General features: G+C 38.9%; 1 protein-coding gene and 1 long non-coding RNA gene across 2 annotated transcripts; one reads left to right on the top strand and one right to left on the bottom strand.

Annotated features, from left to right (window-relative positions):
* The first annotated feature begins 431 nt into the window (after window positions 1-431).
* On the top strand, window positions 432-21724 carry LOC139632977 (uncharacterized). The gene is made up of 3 exons (XR_011693661.1): window positions 432-1044; window positions 18478-18600; window positions 21050-21724. It is a non-coding gene; the product is annotated as an uncharacterized lncRNA (long non-coding RNA).
* LOC139632861 (uncharacterized) lies at window positions 2265-13966 on the bottom strand. The gene is made up of 15 exons (XM_071498107.1): window positions 13963-13966; window positions 12804-13188; window positions 11930-12047; window positions 11327-11410; window positions 9819-9932; window positions 7503-9489; window positions 7334-7414; window positions 7064-7126; window positions 6788-6847; window positions 5511-5561; window positions 5118-5180; window positions 4842-4901; window positions 4507-4569; window positions 3934-3996; window positions 2265-2817 (listed from the first exon to the last, which is right to left on the bottom strand). Exons 1-15 carry the CDS (start codon window positions 13964-13966, stop codon window positions 2594-2596), a joined length of 3420 nt encoding a protein of 1139 aa, XP_071354208.1. The 3' UTR covers window positions 2265-2593.
* Window positions 21725-23170: the final 1446 nt, after the last annotated feature.

The following is a 23170-nucleotide window of genomic DNA, read 5'->3' as shown; positions in this document are numbered from 1 at the left end:
TACTTTTTTTTTTTTTTTTTTTTTTTGACGCACAGTCCTCAGCCAATGGCAGCGAGAGGGCGACCGACAACATCCCCATCCCACCGCAGAGAGGGCACATTGATAATAAATAAGCGATATGCCGCCGCTGGAAGACGAGAAGTGGAGTTTGAAGTCAGTCTACTCATCTTTTTCTTACATTTTATTTTAAAACATCGCTGTTATACAAGGGAAGCGTTAAACAGAAAAATGTGACGTAAAGGCTGGGTGGGTGAGGAGGGGAAATAGATGCGCAAATAAACACTTTTCTCAAAATGTAATGCATGTACAGCATATTAGAGGCACATACTTTTAAAAAAAAATGTACCTTTGCATCACGTCTGAAAAAAAAAAAACACCCAAAATGTTTTTTTCCTGTTATTAAAAAAATGAGATTTAATAGAGTAACATTTGAAAAGTTTCAGATAACCGCAAATAAATTGCATATTTTCTTTATATATTTTTCTCAAAAATAAAAACGTGAATGTTTTACTGTTGTAAAGAAAAGTAGGAAAAGGAAGCAAAAAAAATAAATCTATGACAAAAAGACAGTAGGGGAGAAAAAAAAAAAAACCCGCCTGGACTAAAGCAGGGCTCTCCATGTGAAGGCTGCACCGTCCTCTCACATTCCAGCGCGTCGCAAAAAAGGGGATTTAGAGCGACTTATTTCCTTAAAACTGTCCTCCCATCCGCAGAGCCAGCCAGTCTGCTCCCATCAGCCTCATACAGGCCTGCACCAAAAAAAAAAAATCACCCACAATATTTCCAGGGGAATTCCCACCGAGGGACACCGAGCAGCCGAGGACTTCCAGGCTACCGGACCTGCAGTGTGCACACTCTCAGGGAGGAGGATGAATGCAAGGGGAGGAAAAAAAAAGACAAACAAACCAAAAAAAAAAAAAAAAACCCAGATACAGGCCTGTGGTGCAGCTGGAGACACGGCAAACGACTTTCACTGATTTCAGCTGAAACGGTTTCTGCAAAAGGGAAGATGTGAAAGAGGATGAAAGACTTCTGGATATGAAGGTGGGCCTGTTTTATTTTACATTTTAGATTTCATTTAGAAGAAAAGTGCATTTTTGTGACATTAGAACAACGTGTAAATATGAATATTAAGACTATTATTATAATATCATAATAATTATTGTTATTCTCATAAAAGCCATTGGGTGCAGTACATTATACTCATATTTTCTGGAGGACCTGCAAGCTGCATGGGACAAATAAGCCTCCTCTACGTCACTTGAATTTTGAACCTGCGTGCCCATCTCAAAATAATATGCCGAGGGTTTTTGTCACGGCTTGGTAAATGTATCATCTTAAGAGGCTTTGTGGAACACCTACACACACACACACACACACACACACACATACCCGTTTTTATTTCCCCGTAGGGACCAATGACTGAGAGGGTACTGGTGGGATCCACCCTTTCTGAATGGTCTAGAGACATGATTTTAACTGCTAAATTCATTATAAATTTTTGTGAAGATGAAAATGACTTGAAACATCAAACACTCTTACATAAATTTTAAACCTGAATTTTTCTCCTGATGGGGACCAGTCCTGACTCACCACCCTCTCCTGGGGTCTGTGATGCTATGTCTATTGGCATATGGTAAACAGCACTGCTGAGTGGTGTTAAGGAAATATATATATTAATATTACATTGTATAAGCAATAAATATAATGATCTTGAGTACCAGGTATACGTTTTCCACTGAAAAACATCAGATTCTGATTCTAAAATCTAGTTATTAAGCAAATATAGGATTGAACAGTGAATTAATATAATGGATAATATATTTAGCCTCTTTAAGAACACTAGTCTTGATGCTTCTCATATTCACATCTTCATATTTCAACATAAAAGAAGTTGAGCATGATGTCCAAATGGAATTTTGGACATGTCAGATGGTCCAAATGCAATTTTTGCCTTTTCTCTTGCTGCTGCTGCTTTTCTGTATTCATTGATGCTCTTTTACTTAAACACAACAACACAAAAGTCAGCCATGAATTGGGAGAACTAAAAGTCAAAGGTCTGTCATTCATGTAGACACATGTTGGCATAGCCTTCATACTGTAGAACTGGACAAACTCGCAGGGCAGCACTAGTTTTTGCATTCTTTAGAGTGACAGGTCGTACCAGTGTACTTAAATGTCAAAATGCATACAGGTTGGCAGGTCTGCAACACTGACAGAACCAGAAAGAACAGCATCGCATCTCACTGTTAATATTTGTCAACTGTTTTATTAACGTCTCACATGTAACCCATGTGTAACTATCATGATGACCAAGATATATCCAGTCATTATACAATAAGAGCTCCTGCTCTCAGAATACATGACGTTATGTACACTTAGACAGCTGGATATATGACCAGCTCAACTGAATGTAACCCGTACGGAAATACAAGTATTCAATACATGTGTAAGAATGCATATTATTGTAAAGACCGTAACTGTATACTTGGCCTGTAAGATCAATGCATGTATCAACAAAACATGCACAATTGGAACAAGTGCAAAGACTAATGTGTATCAACACATGTAAGAACAATTGCAACAGTCTTTTTCAGTAGGTTCTCTTTGCACTTTCACGACGTATGGCAGTGATTCGATTTTTAACATAGAACTTTACTGCCTTCCAAGTTCTGTTTTTAAGAGCCTCTGGTGAAGCCTCAATACAGGCATCACAGTCCACTTTTCCAGGTACTTTACCACAATCTATGAAAGTGCTCAGTGTCTTTTCCACAGCACGGACTTCTAGCGTGGACCAGCCTCTCTTCTTTGAGGTGTCTGTGAATGGAAAGACAGGAGAAAAAATAAAATCAGAGTTGGATACTAACAATTTGATTACCAGTTAATTAATTCTTCAGTAATCAGCTTTACCCTTTATTGTTCACGTGTAATTTAAGACAGAGATACTTATTTTAAAAATAAACAGAGATTATGTTATTATTAGGTTCTGCTTTTTCTCAGCTGAACTCCTAAGGTTAGCAATGAATGTATTTAATATGATTTGTAATTTACCCATTTAGTTATTTTCCTGATTACTGTCCCATCTGACTTTATATACTGAGAGCCCAGCGGATCAGATCAGTCGAGGTCAGCAGGTTCTTGCTGAACCATTTGTTTTTATTCATAAACCTTGTTTCACTAAAACCAGTAACTAGGTATGGTGGAGGCTTTTTGTCAGTGAGCAAGTGGAGTGCAGCTGAGTGTCAAATAAACTTATCAGTCTTAACTTTACCTGACCAAGATGTATTTATTTCCCTGTAATATCCTGGACAGTTTAGCCAGTTATAATACTTCCACAAGATTTTAATAGCTACACATATGAAATTTGTAAGGATCAGAGCTGTGCAGTCCGTTCATAACCTGGCAGAACAATGATCTTCAAGTGAAAGCATTTATATATACGGAAATAACACATCAACTTGAGTTTGCTTAAAAATAGGCTGAGCTGAAAATAACCATATATGGTAGGCTGCAGAAAAAAAGAGACGTCTATAGCAACTGCAGGTCAGATCAGGATTTTTTAGAGTCTCAGTAAGAGGCAGAGTAGGAATTTCACAGTGGCCCCCTCCCTCTGGGCATTATGTCCCCCCCAAAAAATGTACGCCCTATGGCCACCATGGCCTTTTTACTCATGCTGCTGTCAAAATCTCAGGTTGCTTTAAAAGTGTCTCTGTAGCAGTCCTTGCATCTTGAATTGGCTGTCTGCATATATTAAACTGCTAACTTCTAACTAACTAGTTAACTCTCTGCTCCAGTTGCCAGCACCACCACCCTCTCTGGCCCTGCTCAGACCTGGTATTAATATGCATCTTCACTGATCTGATCACAAGTGGTCAGCTCTGAGTAAGTCAGTTCACATCTGCTTTGATATGTGTCTCCAGTGATCAGATATACCTGTTTTGGGGTCATTGATGTCAGTCTCAACGGATTGCTGTCTTATCTTAGCTCTTGAGGATCCTGTTAAAATAATGAAAGATATAAAATGGTAGCTAATTGACAAGACACCCTCACTGTCTGAATGAAAGGCATCTATAGTAAGACAAATATTACCACTAAAAACAGATCAGAGTAAAGCAGGGCTCCACCCTAGTTTCTCCAACACTGGTGCTCCTTGATGAAAGGTTTAGGAGGACCACATGACATTAAAACACACCCATATTTTATTCCAATCATATCCAATAATCAATAATCCACAGTAAGAAGCAGTGCCTTTCATATAACATGTTAATTTCTGTACTAATGTAACAACAGTTAAACTGATTCAAAGATTAGTTCTTATTAGCTGCTTTGTGACAATTATTTATATATGTTTTTGTTCCAGTATGAAGACTGGAGGTGTACTGCCACTGAGAATGACAGTCATGCAAATAGATGTTCATAAAATTAAAGCAAACAATTGTCATTGTCAAATTAAACTAATGTGTGGGCCAACATATTCCATAGCATTGCATGAAAGGTGTGAAATACCTGTTTTAGGGTCATCACTGTCAGGCTCATCAGGCTGCCGTCTTTTCTTAGATCTTGAGGATCCTGTTAGAATAAGAAATGATGAGTGCATTATAACCAACGGCCCAGGGCCTATTAAAGGTTATGCAGTACAAGGTATAAGACAGTGGCTCTTCTGTAAGAACAGAGTGGATGTAGGATCCTAATGTATCACTGATGTGATATGCTGAAGACAAATTAAATTTAGGGACTGCTGTAAATCTGTGTTTGGACCCAAAACAGGACTGTTATTAAAGGTCTCATCTCATCTCTCTCCCTCTTTACCAAAGTAAAGACTGCTGACAAATATCAAATACCTGTTTTAGTGTCATCACCATCTGACTTGGACTGTTTTCTTCTCTTAGGTGTTGAGGTGCCTGTTAAAATAATGGATAAGTATATATTAATACAGCAAGATGACAGCTAACTGGCAATACACATCCATTGTGTGAATGAAAGCTATCATTTCTAATTTTGTCTGAAGGCTGCTGAAAGATGCACTGAATTCTGCACATGATGTTTTAATTCCATTATTTTTGTAAAGACAGGTTACTAACAAAGAGCTCAGAGTGAATATATATTGTATGAAATACCTGGTTTAGGGTCATCAATGTCAGACTCAACAGGTTGCTGTCTTTTGTTAGACCCTGAAGATCCTGTTATAATGAATGAGTACATTAATACATGAAAGTGACAGCTACAGTAACACACCTCACTATAAGCCGCTTACTTCGTAGTACTGAGCAAGAAAGCGCTGATCATAGTCACTTTCCTTACAATTGCTAAGGGATTAGCAAATTCTGTATCTTGTCTTGATTTTGTTGACAGATGTTTGTGTCTCTAAAATGAAAACATCATTGGACTTTTTCTCTTTAATGTTCAACTTCTTTAGTGTGCCCTGCTGAGGTGAGAAAGTGACAATAAAAAAAGGAAATGGACAACTGACATAAGGTCATCAAGTGCCACTGCCCCAGTCTTTTGATTACCTTTGGTTACACGTTTAACACTGCCAGGGTCATCAGAGGTTTGCTGTTTTACTGTCAGAGGAATAAATAGTTTTTAAAATTACTAAACTATGGAATAACAGGAGAAACAAATATTGGAAAATATAATACTGCAAATGGTAAGTGTATAATTACAAACATTCTGGAAATAATCCAACTACACCATTAACACCAAGTCTTTTAGAGTCACCTACTGTATTATATTCAACTCAAAAACAATCACCTGCAATCATAATCAATAATCACCTGATGCAAATTACACTGCAAGTTAAACATGAATGACTACAGCCAGACAACTGGGCTCTACGTCTGTCACTGTAGTTTCTGGAATAGCTGCCAGAGCCACTGCATGAAGCAGCAAATCATGAAGCAATGACAACAGATAGCTTGAAGCTTCTCTATCATCTGGTAGAAATGACGACATTACTGATATATACTGATCAGTGATGTATCTGATTGTGTTTCCGTTGTGTGTGGTCACCCTTACAACTATCTGACTGTAATAGACTCTGTACTTATCAACTACCAAATTAGGAATTTAGTTCTGATTTTGAGTGCAGAACAATTCTATTCTATTCAATTCTTGCTTTTTCTGTGGCATTTTTCATTAATATTTTTCAGTGTTTGCATGAACTACTATAAATTAATTCTTTTTTTTGCACATGAGCTGCCATGCATGTAGCCTGTTGCAGTTGCACCTGTTCATTTTGTTTTCGTACTTTTCCGCTTTCTTCTCTTTTTCATACTTGTTTAAGTTTTTCCTACAAACTTATTTAAGCTGTCTGTGTGATTTCAGACACAGCCCGAGTCTGTTTTTTCACCGTGAAACTGCTTAAGATACTGTTTCTGCATTTTTGTTGATAAAGCAAAATTTGAATATCAAATATTGCACCATATGTGATAGCTGGTTAAATATGAAGACACATGGTCAGATACTGTGACCACAAACAATAAAACACCCTAACTTAAAACTAGGAACTGGTAAAATCATTAAAAATCATTCATGTATTCATTTATACATTAGATTAGCCCAAAACTTATTCTGCTTCATGCAGCAGGTCTGCTGTATGCAGCTCTGACATGAGCCAGGTGAGGTAGAGGTGACTGGTGACTGGCTCCACCCACAGATTTCATTTAATTTCAAAACAGTGTTGTATTCATCCAATTCAAGTTTGATAGAACATTAAAATAGGTGCGACACGTTTCTTTTACTTCCTCCCTCTTTACGAAAGTAAAGACTGCTGACAAATATCAAATACCTGTTTTAGTATCATCACCGTCAGACTTGGACTGCTTTCTTCTCTTAGGTGTTGAGGTGCCTGTTAAAATAATGGATAAGTATAAATAAATACAGCAAGATGACAGCTAACTGGCAATACACATCCATTGTGTGAATGAAAGCTATCATTTCTAATTTTGTCTGAAGACTGCTGAAAGATGCACCGAATTCTGCACATTATGTTTTAATTCCATTATTTTTGTAAAGACAGGTTACTAAAAAAGAGCTCAGAGTGAATATATATTGTGTGAAATACCTGGTTTAGGGTCATCAATGTCAGACTCAACAGGTTGTTGTCCTTTGTTAGATGCTGAAGATCCTGTTATAATAAATGAGTACATTAATACATGAAAGTGACAGCTACAGTAACACACCTCACTATCTGAATGAAAGTTAAAATAATAAGTCAGTTATTATCTGTCTAATTTGTCAATATTTGTAAAAACAAGGAAACTGGCATATGGATGATCTTTACGTGCACTCACTATTGGTGTTGGAAGGTAAAAACAACTGACATGTACCCCACCTGATGACTGAGAGCAGAAAGATGAGTCCCTCTCTCCTTCCATCTCTGAGAGGTCACTGTCCATAGCTTCTGGGACGTCCTCTGGACATGAATAACAAAGCTTCATATGATGTAAACAGATATTTACTCTTAAATAAATCTAACTTACTTAAGTGTAAGTTGTCTTTACCATTGGGATCAATTTGGATTTGGTCCAGGCTCATTCCCTGGAAGTCTGATAGCCGTCCTTGTTCGAGGGCAAGCAGCACTTTGCTGACTTTAGCTAACTCCAGTGTTCCTTCAGGCAGTCTGTAGTACTGTCTATGGACCCGGATGTCATGACCGAGAAAATTTGCCAGTGTGTCCATCTCATTATCTCTCAGGTTGAGGACTGTGGACAATGTGGATACCTGCTTTCTCAGCTTGGTTGAGGACAGAGTTTCAGGATGCTTGGCCCCACATTGCCTTGCAAGCTGTCTGATGGCATCTGATCCCCTCAAGTGAGTCTCTGCTTCAGGTCTGGCGAAGAAAAAGGGATTGTCATCAGGCACACCACAGGTCCGCCGATGTGCAACCAAGGTCTCCATTGAGGACATCATGTCTGGTGTTAGAAGGATGGGAACTTTCCTGTTTCTTTTCCCTCTTATTTCAATGCGCTGAAAATGTTGACAAAGTTTTTGCTCTAGCTCAGACAGTCCTAGTGCAACATCTGAATGGACTCCTGAAGTGTCTCTTAGGGTAAATGCACTGAGCGGCATCTTTGAAACTTCACCCTCTCTTCTGCGATTAAACAAGATCACCTCACAGAGAGTCACGTTGGCCAGCTTAGACCAGCTCTTCTTATTTGGAAGGTTCTCCAGCATGCCTTTGTATTCCTCCCTGCACTTGTCAAGGTGCATGTGCATTTTCTTCACATCTTCTGTGAAAGGAAGGAGCTGAGGAGTGTTCCATTTCCCCTCTTTTAAAGTCTGTAGGGCACGTGATGACACACACACATCCCACTTTTTCTCATAAAGACTCCGGGTTGTCTTCACGTTCTTGAGAAATTCCTCATTGTCAGACTCGGCCATCTGTGCTTCACATTCAAGAATATCTGCAATCTTCTTAAGTGTATGACCCAACTTCAGAGCCAAGGATGGAGTTTTGTAGAGGTTTTTTTCTTCATCAAAACCAGCAACATCCCTAACTGCTTCAACCACAAAGTTGAAGTTGGAAGGTACATAAAAATCCTCGATTCGTTTCAGTCTGCCAGCTTTCTGTGACTGCTCAATTAATCGTCCTATTTCTCGCATCTTCTGTCTTATGTACTCATGTTTGGTCTTGTCATGTCCATGCTTAGCATACAAATGTTCTCCAAATCTCAAAATGCTTTTCTCCTGTTTGATAATGTTTGTGACTTCATCTTGGTGCATAGCATTCACGAGCTCCCAAACCTTTCTACTGACACCTTCTGGGACAGGCTGAGCAAACGCACAGATCGACTGGATGCGGTTTTTGCCTGGCCTCAATGTGCTGCATTTTCGTGCAAGCCTGCACCTGGACATGTGCCTCCATAGTGCTTTTCTTTTAAGGAAAGCCTCACAGTTTATGCAGTGCATGTAGTCACTTGCTTTCACTTGTTTTGCAGTCTGCTGACTCGGGATTAGTGTTCCCCTTCCCGTCTTTAGGACTTCATTATTATGAGCGTGATTTCCTTTGTTTCTAATGAGGTCAAAATTAAGTTTTCTTTCTTTTGATTTCAATGGAAAACTCATAGCTTTTGCTACAGCAGGTTCACTGCTGTGTTTGCGCACTAAGTGCCTCGACATTTTAACGCACTGCACAGGACAGTACAGACAGGATTGCTTTTTGCTATAATCTCTGCCGCCATCTGCCTTTTTTAGCAGTTTCATGACTGACATATTTGCTTGATTTGTTTCATCAGAGGTTTCAGTTTCTGCTCTCCTCTTGTCTTCATCTGAAGTTCTGGACCGTCTCTTTCTCTTGTAAACCTTCTGTGACATCTTCTGTTTCACCAGTGGAACTTTGCTCATAACACCATCAGGTTCCTCTGAAGTGCTTTCATGTACCAAGTCTTTTGATGGAACATATTCATCACCACTGCTTTCAATGCAGCTTATAGAAGCTTCTGATCCATCAGACACCTTGGAGATCTGTTCGAGGTATGCTTTAGTAATCTGAAAATGGCATATACAAGAAGCTTATAGCTAAATTATCTGCAGGAAACATTAACTATATGTGGAAATATTAAGTTGCCTATGAGACACCCTTAAAACCTGGGTAACTGAACCTGAGAATGAACCTTTGTGTGTTATACATGATTACAGTAAGGGTACAGCTATGCCAAACACTGTCAGAATTGTCTTAAGAGCTACAAGTTTAATAGAGGGCCACAGAGCTTACTTCTACTGACTACTTTATTTACCGAAGGATTAATCTGAAATTAGTGTGAACTTTGTTTCCTCTTATAAGAGTAAAGGGTCCTGATTTCAGAGTGCAAACTTACAATTACGCTGTCAGTTCTTGTCAGCTGTGGTACGTCAGGGTCATCACCAACATCAGAAAGTGAGCTATCAGGCATGCATGTATCTGCGCTGCTGTCACAATCTGGACTTGATTCCTGTGGTAAAAAACACAAGCACATTTGTGACTTCAGGACCAATTTTCTACACTGCCACTGCTTTAAGAGCAGCCTGGGCTTGTGAGGTGATGTAAAGAACTCTATGGTCAATGTACGGTTGGGACCAATGTCTGGTAGTTTTTCTGTGTGTTGGATTGATGTCTTATCTAAAATCTTAAAGTGAAAGTTGTGGTGATGTGACTTGCGGTTCTGTGAGGTAGTCGTGGATAGTCAGTGTGTTACCAGCAGTGGATTCAGATCACCGTGCTGCCAGTTTAGTAAAGCAGCAGAAGCACTGGGACAGAAGCAGAGTGATGAACTGCTGTGTTCAGGGTCAGCAGGAAAAATGTGTTTTAGACACTTTTAAAAGACCAAACAATCCAATATCTGTTTAAATGAACGCTTCATTTAAAATATTTCTAGGGCTTCTCGTCAAAACAGTACTTTCCTCTGGTACTTCATTTTTTTCAACTACTTAACTACTGTATTCCTAAACACAAGCACACCTACAGGGCTCACCATATTAGGCCACAGCCTCAGGTCAGCTGAGAAAATCAGAAAGAGCTGAACTTCACTTTGTTTTGATGAGCAGATAAAGCTCTGAAAATATTCAAAATGAAACAAACGATAAAATTGATATTGGATTATTTTGTCTTTAAAAGGTGTCTAAAACACATTTTTTCTGCTGACCCTGAACATAACAGCATCACTCTGCTTCTGTGCCAGTGTTCCTGCTCGTTCTCTAAACTAAAAGTTTGCTGATTTGATTCTACTACAGGTAACACACTGACTATCAATGACTACCTCACACAACCCCACATCAAATAACCATAAATATCACTTTAACTCATTTTGACACACACCTTCACATCACGTAACAGATAAGGACCTTTGAGCAAGCAGATTTAAAAGGTAGATAGTAAAGTACACAAGCAGACAATGTTTGTCACATATAGTTTTAGATGTTTCAGAGATTTCACACAACTATTGAACTGCTATTGAGTTTGTAACATCCACATCTAGTTAACCCTAACCTCAACCCTTGTAAACAAAAACTGTGATGAAACATGTTCACCAACAACCTTTTTTCATGCCTAAGATGGCAGTATTAATTGCTCCGATTTCTTAATATCAGTCATTAAATGCGTTAACTGTAAATAACATAGGTCTTGACTCAAACAAGACTAAAATGTTTGTGTTTTTCTTTGCCTGAGATGACACTAAAATGTTCAGTTTTAATCAACTAAAAATGAAAAAGTTTGAGGATGCACAGTGATTTCTAATTATGTGAGATCATACTTACCTTGTGAGATGTTTGTAACTATAACAGGATGGAGCAAACTATCATGAGGACTGTCATGTATAACAAGTTAACACCGGAGTTCGGCACTTACCAATATGTTGGAAGCTGCATGAAGCTCTGTTGGACGTTCTGATAGTGATGAGGTCCCTCCCTCTTGGTCTGGACTTCCTGAGGGCTTAACAACATAGACAGGACCCACTTATCACCATTTCTCAAGAACATGAGGTTCACAAAGAGGTGTAGAACCACAGACCTGTGCCTCCTCACGCATCTTTTCTTAATCAAAAATTAAAACTTAATATATAAGAAGCAGCACTTGAAAGATCAAATCACAGTCTATGTATGGTTTATGTAGTTTTGCAACACAGTAACAATAAATATTTCCACAAGTAAGGTTTGGCTATGCTTTTCCAGATTTATTTGATGATCTAAATAATTACCTAAACAGACGAATGAAATCAATGATCCTATAAAACAGTTTAACATAAATTTAACATTTAACATAAATTTATTTCCATCAAAATATCTACAATTTGTTTTATCCAGAGAGCTAAGATTTGGGCATTCCATATCCCAGCTATTCACATGATCTCCAATGTTTCACCAAAATCCTATTAGAATATTGCAGTTTGAATATTGTATCATAATTGAAAATTGTGCTGTCAAATAATGACAGTGGCCCCAGCAACATTACCTGTGTTTGGGATTTTATGGACTCCATGTGCCTGGATAAGCAGGCACATGGAATGTGTAAAATCAGCTTCCTCAGGTGATCCAGGCGTGCTTTGAACCCAGTGAGCTGCTCACTGCATCTGCAGGAGGTTAAACATAAAATGGTAATCTACTTGATGTAACATCTGACCTGGAAATACAACATTAAAAAAATCTGATGAAAATATCTATAATTTTAGGAGTTACTTAACGGTTAACTTAGTTATAGGTTAGTCAATAAAACTTTATTATTTTTACATCATATGGCGATAAAAGAAATCAAATCCATGCTTAAACTGAGAAAAGAAAAAAAATTAACAAACTCAAACTTTCAAGAAGCTCTTACATGACCTTCAAATGGCAAAGGGAAGACTAATTAGCTCATTCTTTATTAAGATGTTCTCACTCATTTAGCTGTGTAAAGCCTCCGGGCCTGTAGCTGAATCAAGACCTTAAACTTCGCTGTAAGTTCATGAACATGTGAGGAGGCCGCAGTCAGGAGCACCGTAGCGGGTTCAGATGCTCTCACACCTGAATATCAGGCTAGCTACCTGCCTTCAGACTGAACCTGAGGCAGGTACACAGTAAACACCGAGACAAACGACAGCCCGTTGCAAAAAACACAGTGAAACGACAGCTCAAAGTCGTAGTTTGCTAAAAATAATATCGTTCAACAGCCGCCAGTGACAAGCTAGGTAGCGTTAGCATCCGCGACCCGTGCGATGCTAATAACAGCATTAAATCAGTAAAAAGCGGCGGAGAAGGAGGCTGCAAACACGATAAAACACGATAAAACACGATAAAACTCAAGCCTCCGAACATTAACGCTCATTAAAGCTTTAGTTTGATGTACTCACTCAGTTTCCATCAAGTTTTCCTTCCGCGGCCATGACTCCTCTCGTCGCCGTCCGTCGCCGTCTTGTTTCCCCCTCACACCCGCAGCGGCTCGATTAGGTCCGTCACAGGGGGGGGGGGCGAGGTAGCGCTGGGGACCGCCAAAGTCAGGAGAGGTGTGTTCCTCCCTCACCTGCTGCCACTGACCGAGGGAGGGGCCCCTAACGTCACAGGGTGGGGGGGCGAGGTAGCGCTGGGGACCGCCAAAGTCAGGAGAGGTGTGTTCCTCCCTCACCTGCTGCCACTGACCGAGGGAGGGGCCCCTAACGTCACAGGGTGGGGGGGCGAGGTAGCGCTGGGGACCGCCAAAGTCAGGAGAGGTGTGTTCCTCCACGGTTCCTCCCTCACCTGCTCAGGTCAGTGCAGCGAGTTTATTGCACTGCGGAAACTGTTTTACTAAAATAAAAGACATACGAAAGTAAAATATTTTATAAATATGGGTTTTTATTCAATTCTAAATGCTTAATTCATGTTAATTATCATGCATATTATTTATAAATAAACAAGCATGCCTGTGGTGACATGGATTTAACAGGTGTTTGACTGTATGACTGGAACATTATTATTTATTTATTTATTTAACTAATAAAGATTACTAACTGAGTTCAAAGTGGAAGCCTCTACCTGAAGCTGCAGGTAGCAGCGCATTTCCCTCCTGTTCCTGGTTGAGCTGTTCCAAGTTTCTGTGGATGAAAACCCAACATTTCCTGTTTGTGCTCCTTCACATTAAAAGTATTGCATCGGCAAATGTGCATGATGCTTTTATTGTGAAGAAGACAATAGGAAATGTAATATGTTTGTCACAAAGTTAGCAGAGATTATTAGTGGTGCATTTCTTCAATAAAAACAGGTCCAATTAACCAGATATGGACTTAATACGATGTTTGTTCTGCAGATCAGTTTGAATCAAGATCTGTTTGATTATTTTGAAAACCTATTTTCTGGTTGCTCAACATAAACCTCACAAGGAAGATCAGCAGGCTAGATCCATTTGCTTCACAGTTGGAAAAAACTTTCCATTATAGTTTCTTTTACTCTACTACAACCTTAGGTAATATTCCATAGCCTTTAGATCCATCTGCTTGTTTTTCATTGTGTAGACCAGTCATTCGCACCCCCCACCCATTCTCTTCTCTTATCAGGCATAATGAGACACTTTAAATCTAAATCTAGGTCTAAATGACTGTTAAAGCTCCTGTTGTAAATCAGAGCTGCACAATGCAAGTGCATAACTCTAAATTTCTCTAACACAACATATACACAGCCATTTCAAATATGTTTCATCAGTTTTGCTCAGCCGTTCAATTTTGATGGAGTGAATAAGGTGTAGCATTGACATCTCAGTACCACTTTCATACCAGCTTCCTGCAAACATTAGCAAAGTTAGCATCACAACCACAGTTTGCGGACAAAGGCTAACTACGCTAAATTATAACAGCTAACTGCCACTTAAACAACAGTGTACTGTCAGATGATAAGCTAGCTAGCTAGCTAGTTGGTACATTCATATTTTATAAAACTCAAGTTTCTAGAACACCTAATACAATAGTAACTCTGTTGTTTTTTTTAAAACCAGGAACCAGTTTAGACTAAGCCTATTTGCATCAATCACCTAATTTTATCCAGATCCAGCCTCTATAAATTATAGACCTGGGGCCTCATATTAAACAAAGCCTTGTGTTGAAGTATGCATGAACCTTGTATTTGGTTTATTTCACATACTACTGTATTTATGTCCACCATAGACTATTTTCAATATACATGTTGAAACCAGTTATGCATCAGGCGAAAGGTCAGGCTATCCAAATCTTTTCCAACTTGATACATTAGTTTATCGATGGACATAAATGACTCGCACAGACTAACAGGCTTGTTGGAAAGTATTCTCTAGTTTAACAGGAAAAACAGTAAGTCTCTAGCTTAAACCATTGAGGAGTAAGGATACTCTATGTATATCACATACATGATATTTCGGGATGTATGTGTTCCCATGGGCTTGAGAAGAGTTGATTTTAAATTAATTTAACTTAGAAATTCATTGTTTAACACCCACCGCACACCCTGCCAGCTTGTAGCCTTTTCCTGATATTGGTTATCATAAGTGAATCACTGCTTGAATCAGTACACCTTGCAACTAAATTAGTCAGTCAATTTGTGCATCACATATTTGCACATTGTGTTGTGTCGTGGATCAGTCTGATTACATTGGGCTGGCTATAAATTGTGCTTTAATGTAGGCCGGGTTAACATCATTGTCCCATACTGCTGGAGTGGCATGGCTGAGGGACGACTGGCATTGTCCTGACTGGTCTGCCAGTCCCCTCTGGACTTCCTCTTTGTACAGTATATCACAATATAAATAGTTAAGCATCCTCCAGATATGTTTTAAACTCTGTAAAAATAGTCTGCTATGATAAATATTTTGTTGGAGATGGTTTTCCCACATGAAAAGTAAAAAAAATAAATCAAAGGATTGTGCTATAAGTTCATCTACTCTGATTTTCTCATTTTAAAAAATCTCTATCAGGCCTTGGCCCCGCCCACATCAAAGAGACTCAGCCACATGTTTGAGCCTCAGTCAGACCCAGACTCAAGAGTTTTTGAGGAGTTTAATGTGCACTGAAATCAGCGGCTAGAAGACATATCAGAACGGTAAGCATAGGTAATTGGTTATGTTGTTTGTTAGCTTGCAGCTGGCAGTGGCTGACTTAGTGTTAGTGGCTGTGCTAATGCTAACTCTAGCTCTCTGTACTGACAAGGATACATGCTGAAGGAGCAGTGCGTATCAAGATTGTCAGTGTTAGAGCAGACTCAGATGACGAGTCCGATGAGACCAGAATCAGAGACTAGCAGACACATCAGAATGGTTAGCATAGGTAGCATCTTTTATTTGTTTGTTAGCAGTGGCTGACATAGTGTTTGCGGTTGTGCTAATGCTAACTCTAGCTCTCTGTACTGACAAGGTTTAAGGTGTATTTAGCCCCCGTCCCCACAAGTTGACAGGATTGGTTCCTTAGGTTCTATGACGTGGAAGTTAGTAGTAGTATTAGTAAGCTGTCTGAATCTGTTTTTATGAGACTGTCATTGGTTCACTGCAGTTCAAGGTTGAAACACTCAGTCATGGTGTTTCACCCATCATATGTCTAGTATCATATAAAAATATCATATGAACATGTTAACAAGGTGAAACACTTGTTTTAATTGGACAGTCTTTAAATATTTGTTCAGTTAAAACATTTCCTCACATCAAGCAGTCCCTTTGGATTCCAGACTGACAATGAAAATTTACCAAGAATTGACTGCAAACAGAATACACAAACTAAAATATATAACTGACTTCAAATATCTCTGAGGAAAATTTGTGATATAGGAATATAGAAATAAAATTTATTTTACCTGACCTTACCTTTGTTCAGCTTTGCTGTTCTTGTTCTGCTGTATGTCTTCAGTAACAGTATGTAAGTTCAAGAGAAACAAAAAACTCAAGTCAAATTTCAGGTCACTGCAGGTCTTTCTTGTCTGTTGTGGTGCGACTGGAGTACCTGACTTGTACAGCCATACATAAGGATCTTCTCTATTGTGCATTGGTAGCGGTTTGGGAGAGTCCGTTGCACTTCAGGGTCCTCAGATAAAAAAAGGTGCTACCAGGCCTTCTTGACCAAGTGTGAGGTATTCAGGCGCCATGTCATGTTTTATCCTATTAGACATTTTTGTTAAATTCTGTCCTAATCCAATCAATTCCAAATTATGGCCAAAAATATTTTTTGTGAGGTCACAGTGACCTTGACCTTTGAGCACAAAGATTTAATGAGTTCATCCGTTGGTCCAAGTGGACATTCATACCAACTTTGAAGGTGTTAGGTGTTCCTGATATATTGTGTTCATGAGAATGTGACTGACCTTTTGAATATACTATCATTATTGTCATCATTTCATCATTATCATACAATCATACTCTGCATTTATGTTCAATTTGATCATAAGTATTCTTGAGCTATGGCCACAAACGTGTTTTATGAAGTTACAATAACCTTTGACCACCTAATACTGATCAGTTCATCTTTGAGTGCAAATGAATGTTTGTGCCAAGTGTAGTGAAATTCCCTGTGTGTTCCTGAAATATTGAATTCACAAGAATGAGAGAGACAGACAAGCTGAAAATATAATGCCCGCGGCCATGGCAACCAGCTAGCCAAGTATTACAAAATATGATTAGGGTTACGGTTGTTTTCATAGAACATTATCATGGCACAGTGAAGATGACCTTTGACCTTTTGGATATAAAATGTCATCACTTTATCATTTCATCCTATTGGACATTTGTGTTAAATTTTATCATAATTAGCGCATGCATTCTTGAGTTATGGCCAAAATTGTGTTTTATAAGGTCACAGTGATCTTTGACCTTTGACCACCAAAATCTGATCCCTTCATCCTTGAATCCAAGCGAATATTTGTGCTGTAATGTAGTGAAATTCCTTTTGAGCGTTCCTGATATATCACATTCACAAGAATGAGAGTTCACCATGACCTTGAACTTTGACCTTTGACCGCCAAAACCTAATCAGTTAATGTTTAAGTCCAAGTGAATCTTTAATCTTTAAAAAATCCCTCAAGACAGTCTTAAGATATCACATTCAATAGGACAAAAATGTGGTCTGTGAGATCACAGTGACCTTGACCTTTGACCTTTGACCACCAAAATCTAAATCAGTTAATCTATCAGTCCGAGTTGTAAATTGTAAGGGATTCCTTTGAGGAGTTCCTGAGATATTGTATTTACAAGGTCGACTAGTTTTATTATTACATGAATATAATTTTTTTTTAATTTATTATTTTTTCATAAGTATTAATTTACATTTTGTATACTTCTGGTGACCACAATTTATATTATCTATTTTTTTTTCAAAAATAAAAAAGCTTTGAAAGAAGTTATAGTGATTGAAAGGGTTCCCCTGTTGATTTTAGACATAGTCATTTGATAAAATTAAAGTTTGATCACATATTTCTTCATGAAATATGAATTTTACTGATATACACACTTTTACACACTCTCAGGAAAATGTCCCCACGGGTGCAAATTTACACACTGCAATACCATCAGTGGCCTCCGGGGGTCAAGTCCGACACACACCATGTCTTGAAAATTGACTTCGTGGGGTCCATTTTTTTTTTTCAAAAAAACTGCACCAGGCATATCAGGAGGCTGTTTTCTATTGGTTGCAATGCTCGTGCCTGTGGGGACCGAGATTTGGTCCCCACGGGTAAAACTGGTCCCCACGGGGTGAGTGATATGTCAGGTCAGGGTCCTCACCAGGATAGAAAAACAAACACACACACAGTGTCACACACACATACACACACACACACACACTGCGCGCTTGCACGGACACACCCGCTCACTTCAAACAGATTTGAATATTGATTTAGATTTATAAACACAGGCAGACCGTGGGCTTTATGAATCGTCATTCGCCTCTCTCCGTGGCTCATGTTGGAAGGCCGGAGTCAAAGGTGCAGTGACAGCTGCTGGAGAGACTGGTTTCCACTCAGAGCTGCAGCCTGCTGAGGCTCACACACACTCATGCACTGCACGCTGTATCAACTTTACAAACTCAGTGACATCTCTTTTGACAGATTCCCGATCAGAGGCAGCGGCTGAGTGGATCATTACTCTGGATTTCTTTTAACAACCGACCCGAGATCTGATGGAGCAGAAGTTTTGCCTGTTTGGAGGAAAAGGAGCTGCAACACATCCAGGTATTCCTGTTTGTTTATTTTTTCTGTTTAAAAAAAGAAAAAGAAAAAAAAAAAATCATGTTTTTTCTCTACAGCCAGATGACACACTAAAGATTTATATAGGCCTAGTGTAAAAAGTGGGGTAAATTCACGTCAGCTAAAATAAATGCCATATTTCTTATAGAGGGCATCTTCACATGGTTGTGAGAATCATGTCTTGTGTTATGGATTTTCTGTTTGCTTTGTGTCCATCTCAGAGGTCACAGTTTAGTGCTCTCACATGCTCCTCCACCAGACTCCCTGCAAAAATCACCTGGTTTAGCGCATAATGTCAAATAGAAATGAACCTGCAGCTCCTTAAAAACCTTTGATATTATTTTACAACAGATCGGTCCCATGACACGGACTTGTATTGTATCAGAGGGAAACCCATTAAAAAAATCACCCTGCTGCTAAAATATAATTTGAAAAAAAAAACAAAAAAAACAAAAAAAACAAAAAAACTGAATATTTGCTCATATTTAGCAGCTGCATGGTAATGTATCCTAACGCGAGACTTTCAAAATGCTGCGTGGAAAATCATGACGTCTGATGCTGTTATCTGCTGGATCTCACCGTTTAAATTGCTAAATAATTTATTAAATTGTAAAGCCAGGCCCTCCGCAGGGACTTTGTATCTTAAAAGGACGTTTAAAGGGAGAAGGAGTTAAACGCCTCTGGCGAGCAGCGCTCCCACTGACTCCCGGCTAATTGACGACGACGGCTTTTATCTCCGCCTCTGCTACACTCAACCTGGGGGTGAGGATTTCACCAGGCCTGCTCCAACCTGTGATTTCTACCAGTTAATGCGTAGCCTATACATCTTTTCAAAAAAAAAAAAAAAAGTGCACAGACCTGGATGTTTAACCCTTCTTTGATAGCCTTGAAAAGAAAATGTACCCTATGTCAAGACTGGATAATTAATAGGCAGGCTGCCCCCTTCTCTCCCTGCTCTGCGCCTTATCCAGCCATAGGAAGAAATAATCAACTAATTATATAATCAATAGGCTAAATGTTTGTTTTTAAAATTAATAGAACAAATTAAAAAAAAAAAGCAGCAGCCTGAGAATTTAAATGTTGGCTCTTTTGCAAAACAAATCACAGATGCTGTTTGTGAGTTATTTGAATTTAAAGCTGCATATTTACATATTCATTTACATTACATCTTGCAACTATCCAGGCAGTTTTCCTCTCCTCTCCTCTCTTCTGCCTCTTTCCCTCCTTGTTTGATATCCGCATGGCTGAATATGGGGAATGTGTTGGTGGAATTCATTCTGAGCTTAAAAAAAAAAGAGAAAGAAAAAAGGAATAAAATCCAATAAAGCCAATTTATATAGAAATGCAGATAATCTATAATGTCAAGAAAAGCTTCTGCCTTTGGGATTAAAATTTACCTCACTACTTATTGCCTTATTGCAATAAACAACCAGAAGTCACTTTAATCAGATTATTTATTTTCAGTTTTATTTTTATTAACTTTGATTTTTTTTAGTCTTTCTATCTTTAAATGACAAAGTTATTCTCAATTTTACAACTATTAGCTGGAAAATTAGTTTATTTTTACTCCTTCCAGACACTTTTAGACATAATCAAATATTTCCAAAATATGTGCAAAATATATTTAGTAAAAATGTTTCAATGTTCTTATTATTTGATTTAGGAACATGTGTACAGCTCTAAGTGTAGTTGATAAAATGACTGGAGTTACAACCACAGTAATTACTGGGCTTTATTTAACACAGTAATTATTGTGGAGAGGTACGCAGAGTGTGTGTTTGGTTGTAAGTGTGTGTGTGAGGAGAGAGTGAGAGCGAAGAGAGATGAGCTGAAGTAGGATAATCACTAGCTGTATTTTAATTAGCCTGGCAGGTTTGATGGATATGTTGCCACTGTTGCTGCTTTGCAAAAAAAAAAAAAAAAAAAAAAGGTGTAGTGAGCAAGATGTCTAAACTGAGGGCTTTCCCCATGCTGTTCCCTTATTACAAAGGAGCTAAACCTTTGTGTAATGTAACATGTAACTGACCCCAAAGGTCATCAAAACACATTCAGAGCCCTCCCCAGGGATTAAAGCGAGAGAAACTCCATTCAGTGTCAGTTTGGGAAGAGTTTACTGACACAGAGGCTCCCAGGCAGCACTCTGCATCTGGGTTTTTATCTCTACAGTTATTTACAAAATTTAGTTTTGGTATAAAGTTCTCCTTGAAATGATTATAGAAACTCTCTGTTGTTAAATGAGCCTGTGTTCTAGTTTCGAGGCTGTGCTTTTATTTTGAAAAGGTGTGCTGATCATAAAATTATGGGTTTATTTTCCAAACGGATCTCTCCATGAATTCAAATGCTGCAGCTGTGTGTGTTTGCCAAGTTTGCTCTTGCCATTAATATGACATGCCTTTTAATTAGTGCTATAATTGTTTGTGTTGTGTTTGTGCAGGAGTTCGCCAACAAACAAACGGATGCAATTAAACACACTCGCCTTCAGATCATCAATGAGGAGGCAAAGTCAAGACTGGCAGAAAACCGACAAGGACAAATAAAAGGCGGCAGAAGACTGTGCTGCCTCAAGGTTAACACTGACTGAATGAACTGTGTGGGGAGCTCATCTCCACACAATCTGGATAGTTCTTGTTTCTTCTACAAGGACACATCACAAGCTGCTTGTCATGGTAAATTGGCTCATGTTAGAACTTGATGTATTAATTGTTACATTTTAGTGTCACTGCCACAGAATTAAAACAAGTTTATTTATTATCACATCTCTGTTTCTTTTCTGCCTTAATTAATGAAAGTTTCATTTGCAAATAAAGACATTTATGTTGATATCATTATCAAACACCACCCTGCTCTCCGTCTCCCGTTCTCCCTTCACCTAGCCATCAGTAGCCTTCTTCTCTGTGTGCTGAGGTGTCTGCATGGCGTGGTAAAACCTGCCCTGCAGACCGGACCTCTCAAGTCTTCAAAGCAGGAAGAACTCAATGTGGGGGATTTGTTCAGGCTTATTTGGTAACCTAGGATTTGAATTGGATTCTGGGAGGCATTCATAACACATTTGAAAATGTTACATTGTGTGATTTTGTGTGTAATCCCCATAATAAATTTTAGAAATGGTCACAGCACTTGCACAACTGTGACTATTCATGATTTATCAAATGGTTTTCTTGTCTTGCCTCTTGGGGGTGAGGTGTGTGTGTGCTGCCGACAGGGAATGGGACGATCTCAGCCGCTGGTTGGAGAGCCGGTGAGGAGATGAATCTACCTTTTTAACCTTTCTCTCAACACTGTTTTGTTTATTTGACCTGAATATGTGATAGGGTCAGCCACAGTGCTTCCAGAGGGATTCTCTCGGACCCCCCAACAGCACTGGAGCATTACAACCTCTAGTGGATTATACCTCCCTGGGAGGAGGGTTAGTGTACATGCACACACACTCATACACTGTGCAGTTTATTAAAGTGTGTATCTTATGTAGCTAAAGTCATAGATTAATGAGCTGTTTTTATTTCTCCATCATGCCTTGTAAAGTGCTTCATACTTTGCATTTTTACAGTTCAGTAGAAAACTGTGGTTATAGCATTTTATACTTAGAACAAAGTATTGTAAGTAATATGCAAATCTAATGAATCTAAATTTAACATAAAATACTCAGCTTTGAGTAATAATTTGTGTCTGATGTGGTTTTTACACAATAAATTTGCCTTGTTAAAAATTCCTAAAAAGACATCTCTTCTCCTTCCCTTGATGAAAAAATCCAGAGTTTAAAAACATGCAAATATTGTTAATTTCAACAGTTTAATCTCTTCATAAAACACGTCTCCTGCTTCACTGAAAAGTCCATTTCCAGTGTTTCTGCACAGGAGGTTTCACAAGTTTTCACATCACACTTGTATGAGTTGCAGACTGGACCGTGACCAACTTCAAGACTCGCTGTGATGTCACAAAATCTCTTAAACTCAGATTTAAGGCGAGCACAGAGAAATATTTCTCCTTTAGCAAATGAATTATAAAACATCTTTCCAGTGTCGAAGTCTGCAGAGTGAAGGCAGCGAAGGTAAAACAATGAGCAAAACATTTTTAAATTTTTTTTATCATGTCTTCTTTCCCAAAAATGTATGTTTTTACAAAATCGTTGACTAGATGCAAAAAGATAAATCACAGCACAGCATGTTCACAGTGGATAGTTCGAGGGACATCAGACAGTCCAGTTAAACAGGCTGACTCTTTGCTAACATTGTCCATCTCATGGTTTAGTGACTCCACTGGTTGGATGTCTTGTCTGGTACATGTAACTCTCCCGCCATAGCTCGGTAAGAGCGAGAGCAATGTGTGTGTAAATCAGTGTTTGTGCCCTGTCCAAACCCCACTTTGCTTTGAATGACACTTTGGCGATGCCCCCGGCTCCCCACTTCGACTTCTCAAGCGTACCCCCTGTTAGTGCCAACTCTGCCAATTTCTCTCATGTCTTTAATATCTCTCTTTGGGCCCTTCGGTTTTGCCAGTGAAGGCACCCCCATGACAGTTGGACATTGCCGTCACATTTGGGAGACAGCGGCGGGTG

This window comes from Trachinotus anak, unplaced genomic scaffold (assembly GCF_046630095.1).
Source record: "Trachinotus anak isolate AG129_WGS33_773 ecotype Australia unplaced genomic scaffold, CSIRO_AGI_Tana_v1 ptg000015l, whole genome shotgun sequence".
Classification (NCBI taxonomy): Eukaryota; Metazoa; Chordata; class Actinopteri; order Carangiformes; family Carangidae; genus Trachinotus; species Trachinotus anak.
Note: the sequence above shows the minus strand (reverse complement) of the source record. Positions and strands in the feature narration are given on the sequence as shown.

Bases quoted from the DNA above. Each gene is read 5' to 3' on its own strand.
- LOC139632861 (XM_071498107.1), bottom strand. The intron at 5,562-6,787 runs GTATTTGATATT...TTCCTCTGACAG, and splicing joins CGGTGATGATACTAAAACAG to TAAAACAGCAAACCTCTGAT. The intron at 5,181-5,510 runs GTAATCAAAAGA...TCATTATAACAG, and splicing joins TGTTAAACGTGTAACCAAAG to GATCTTCAGGGTCTAACAAA.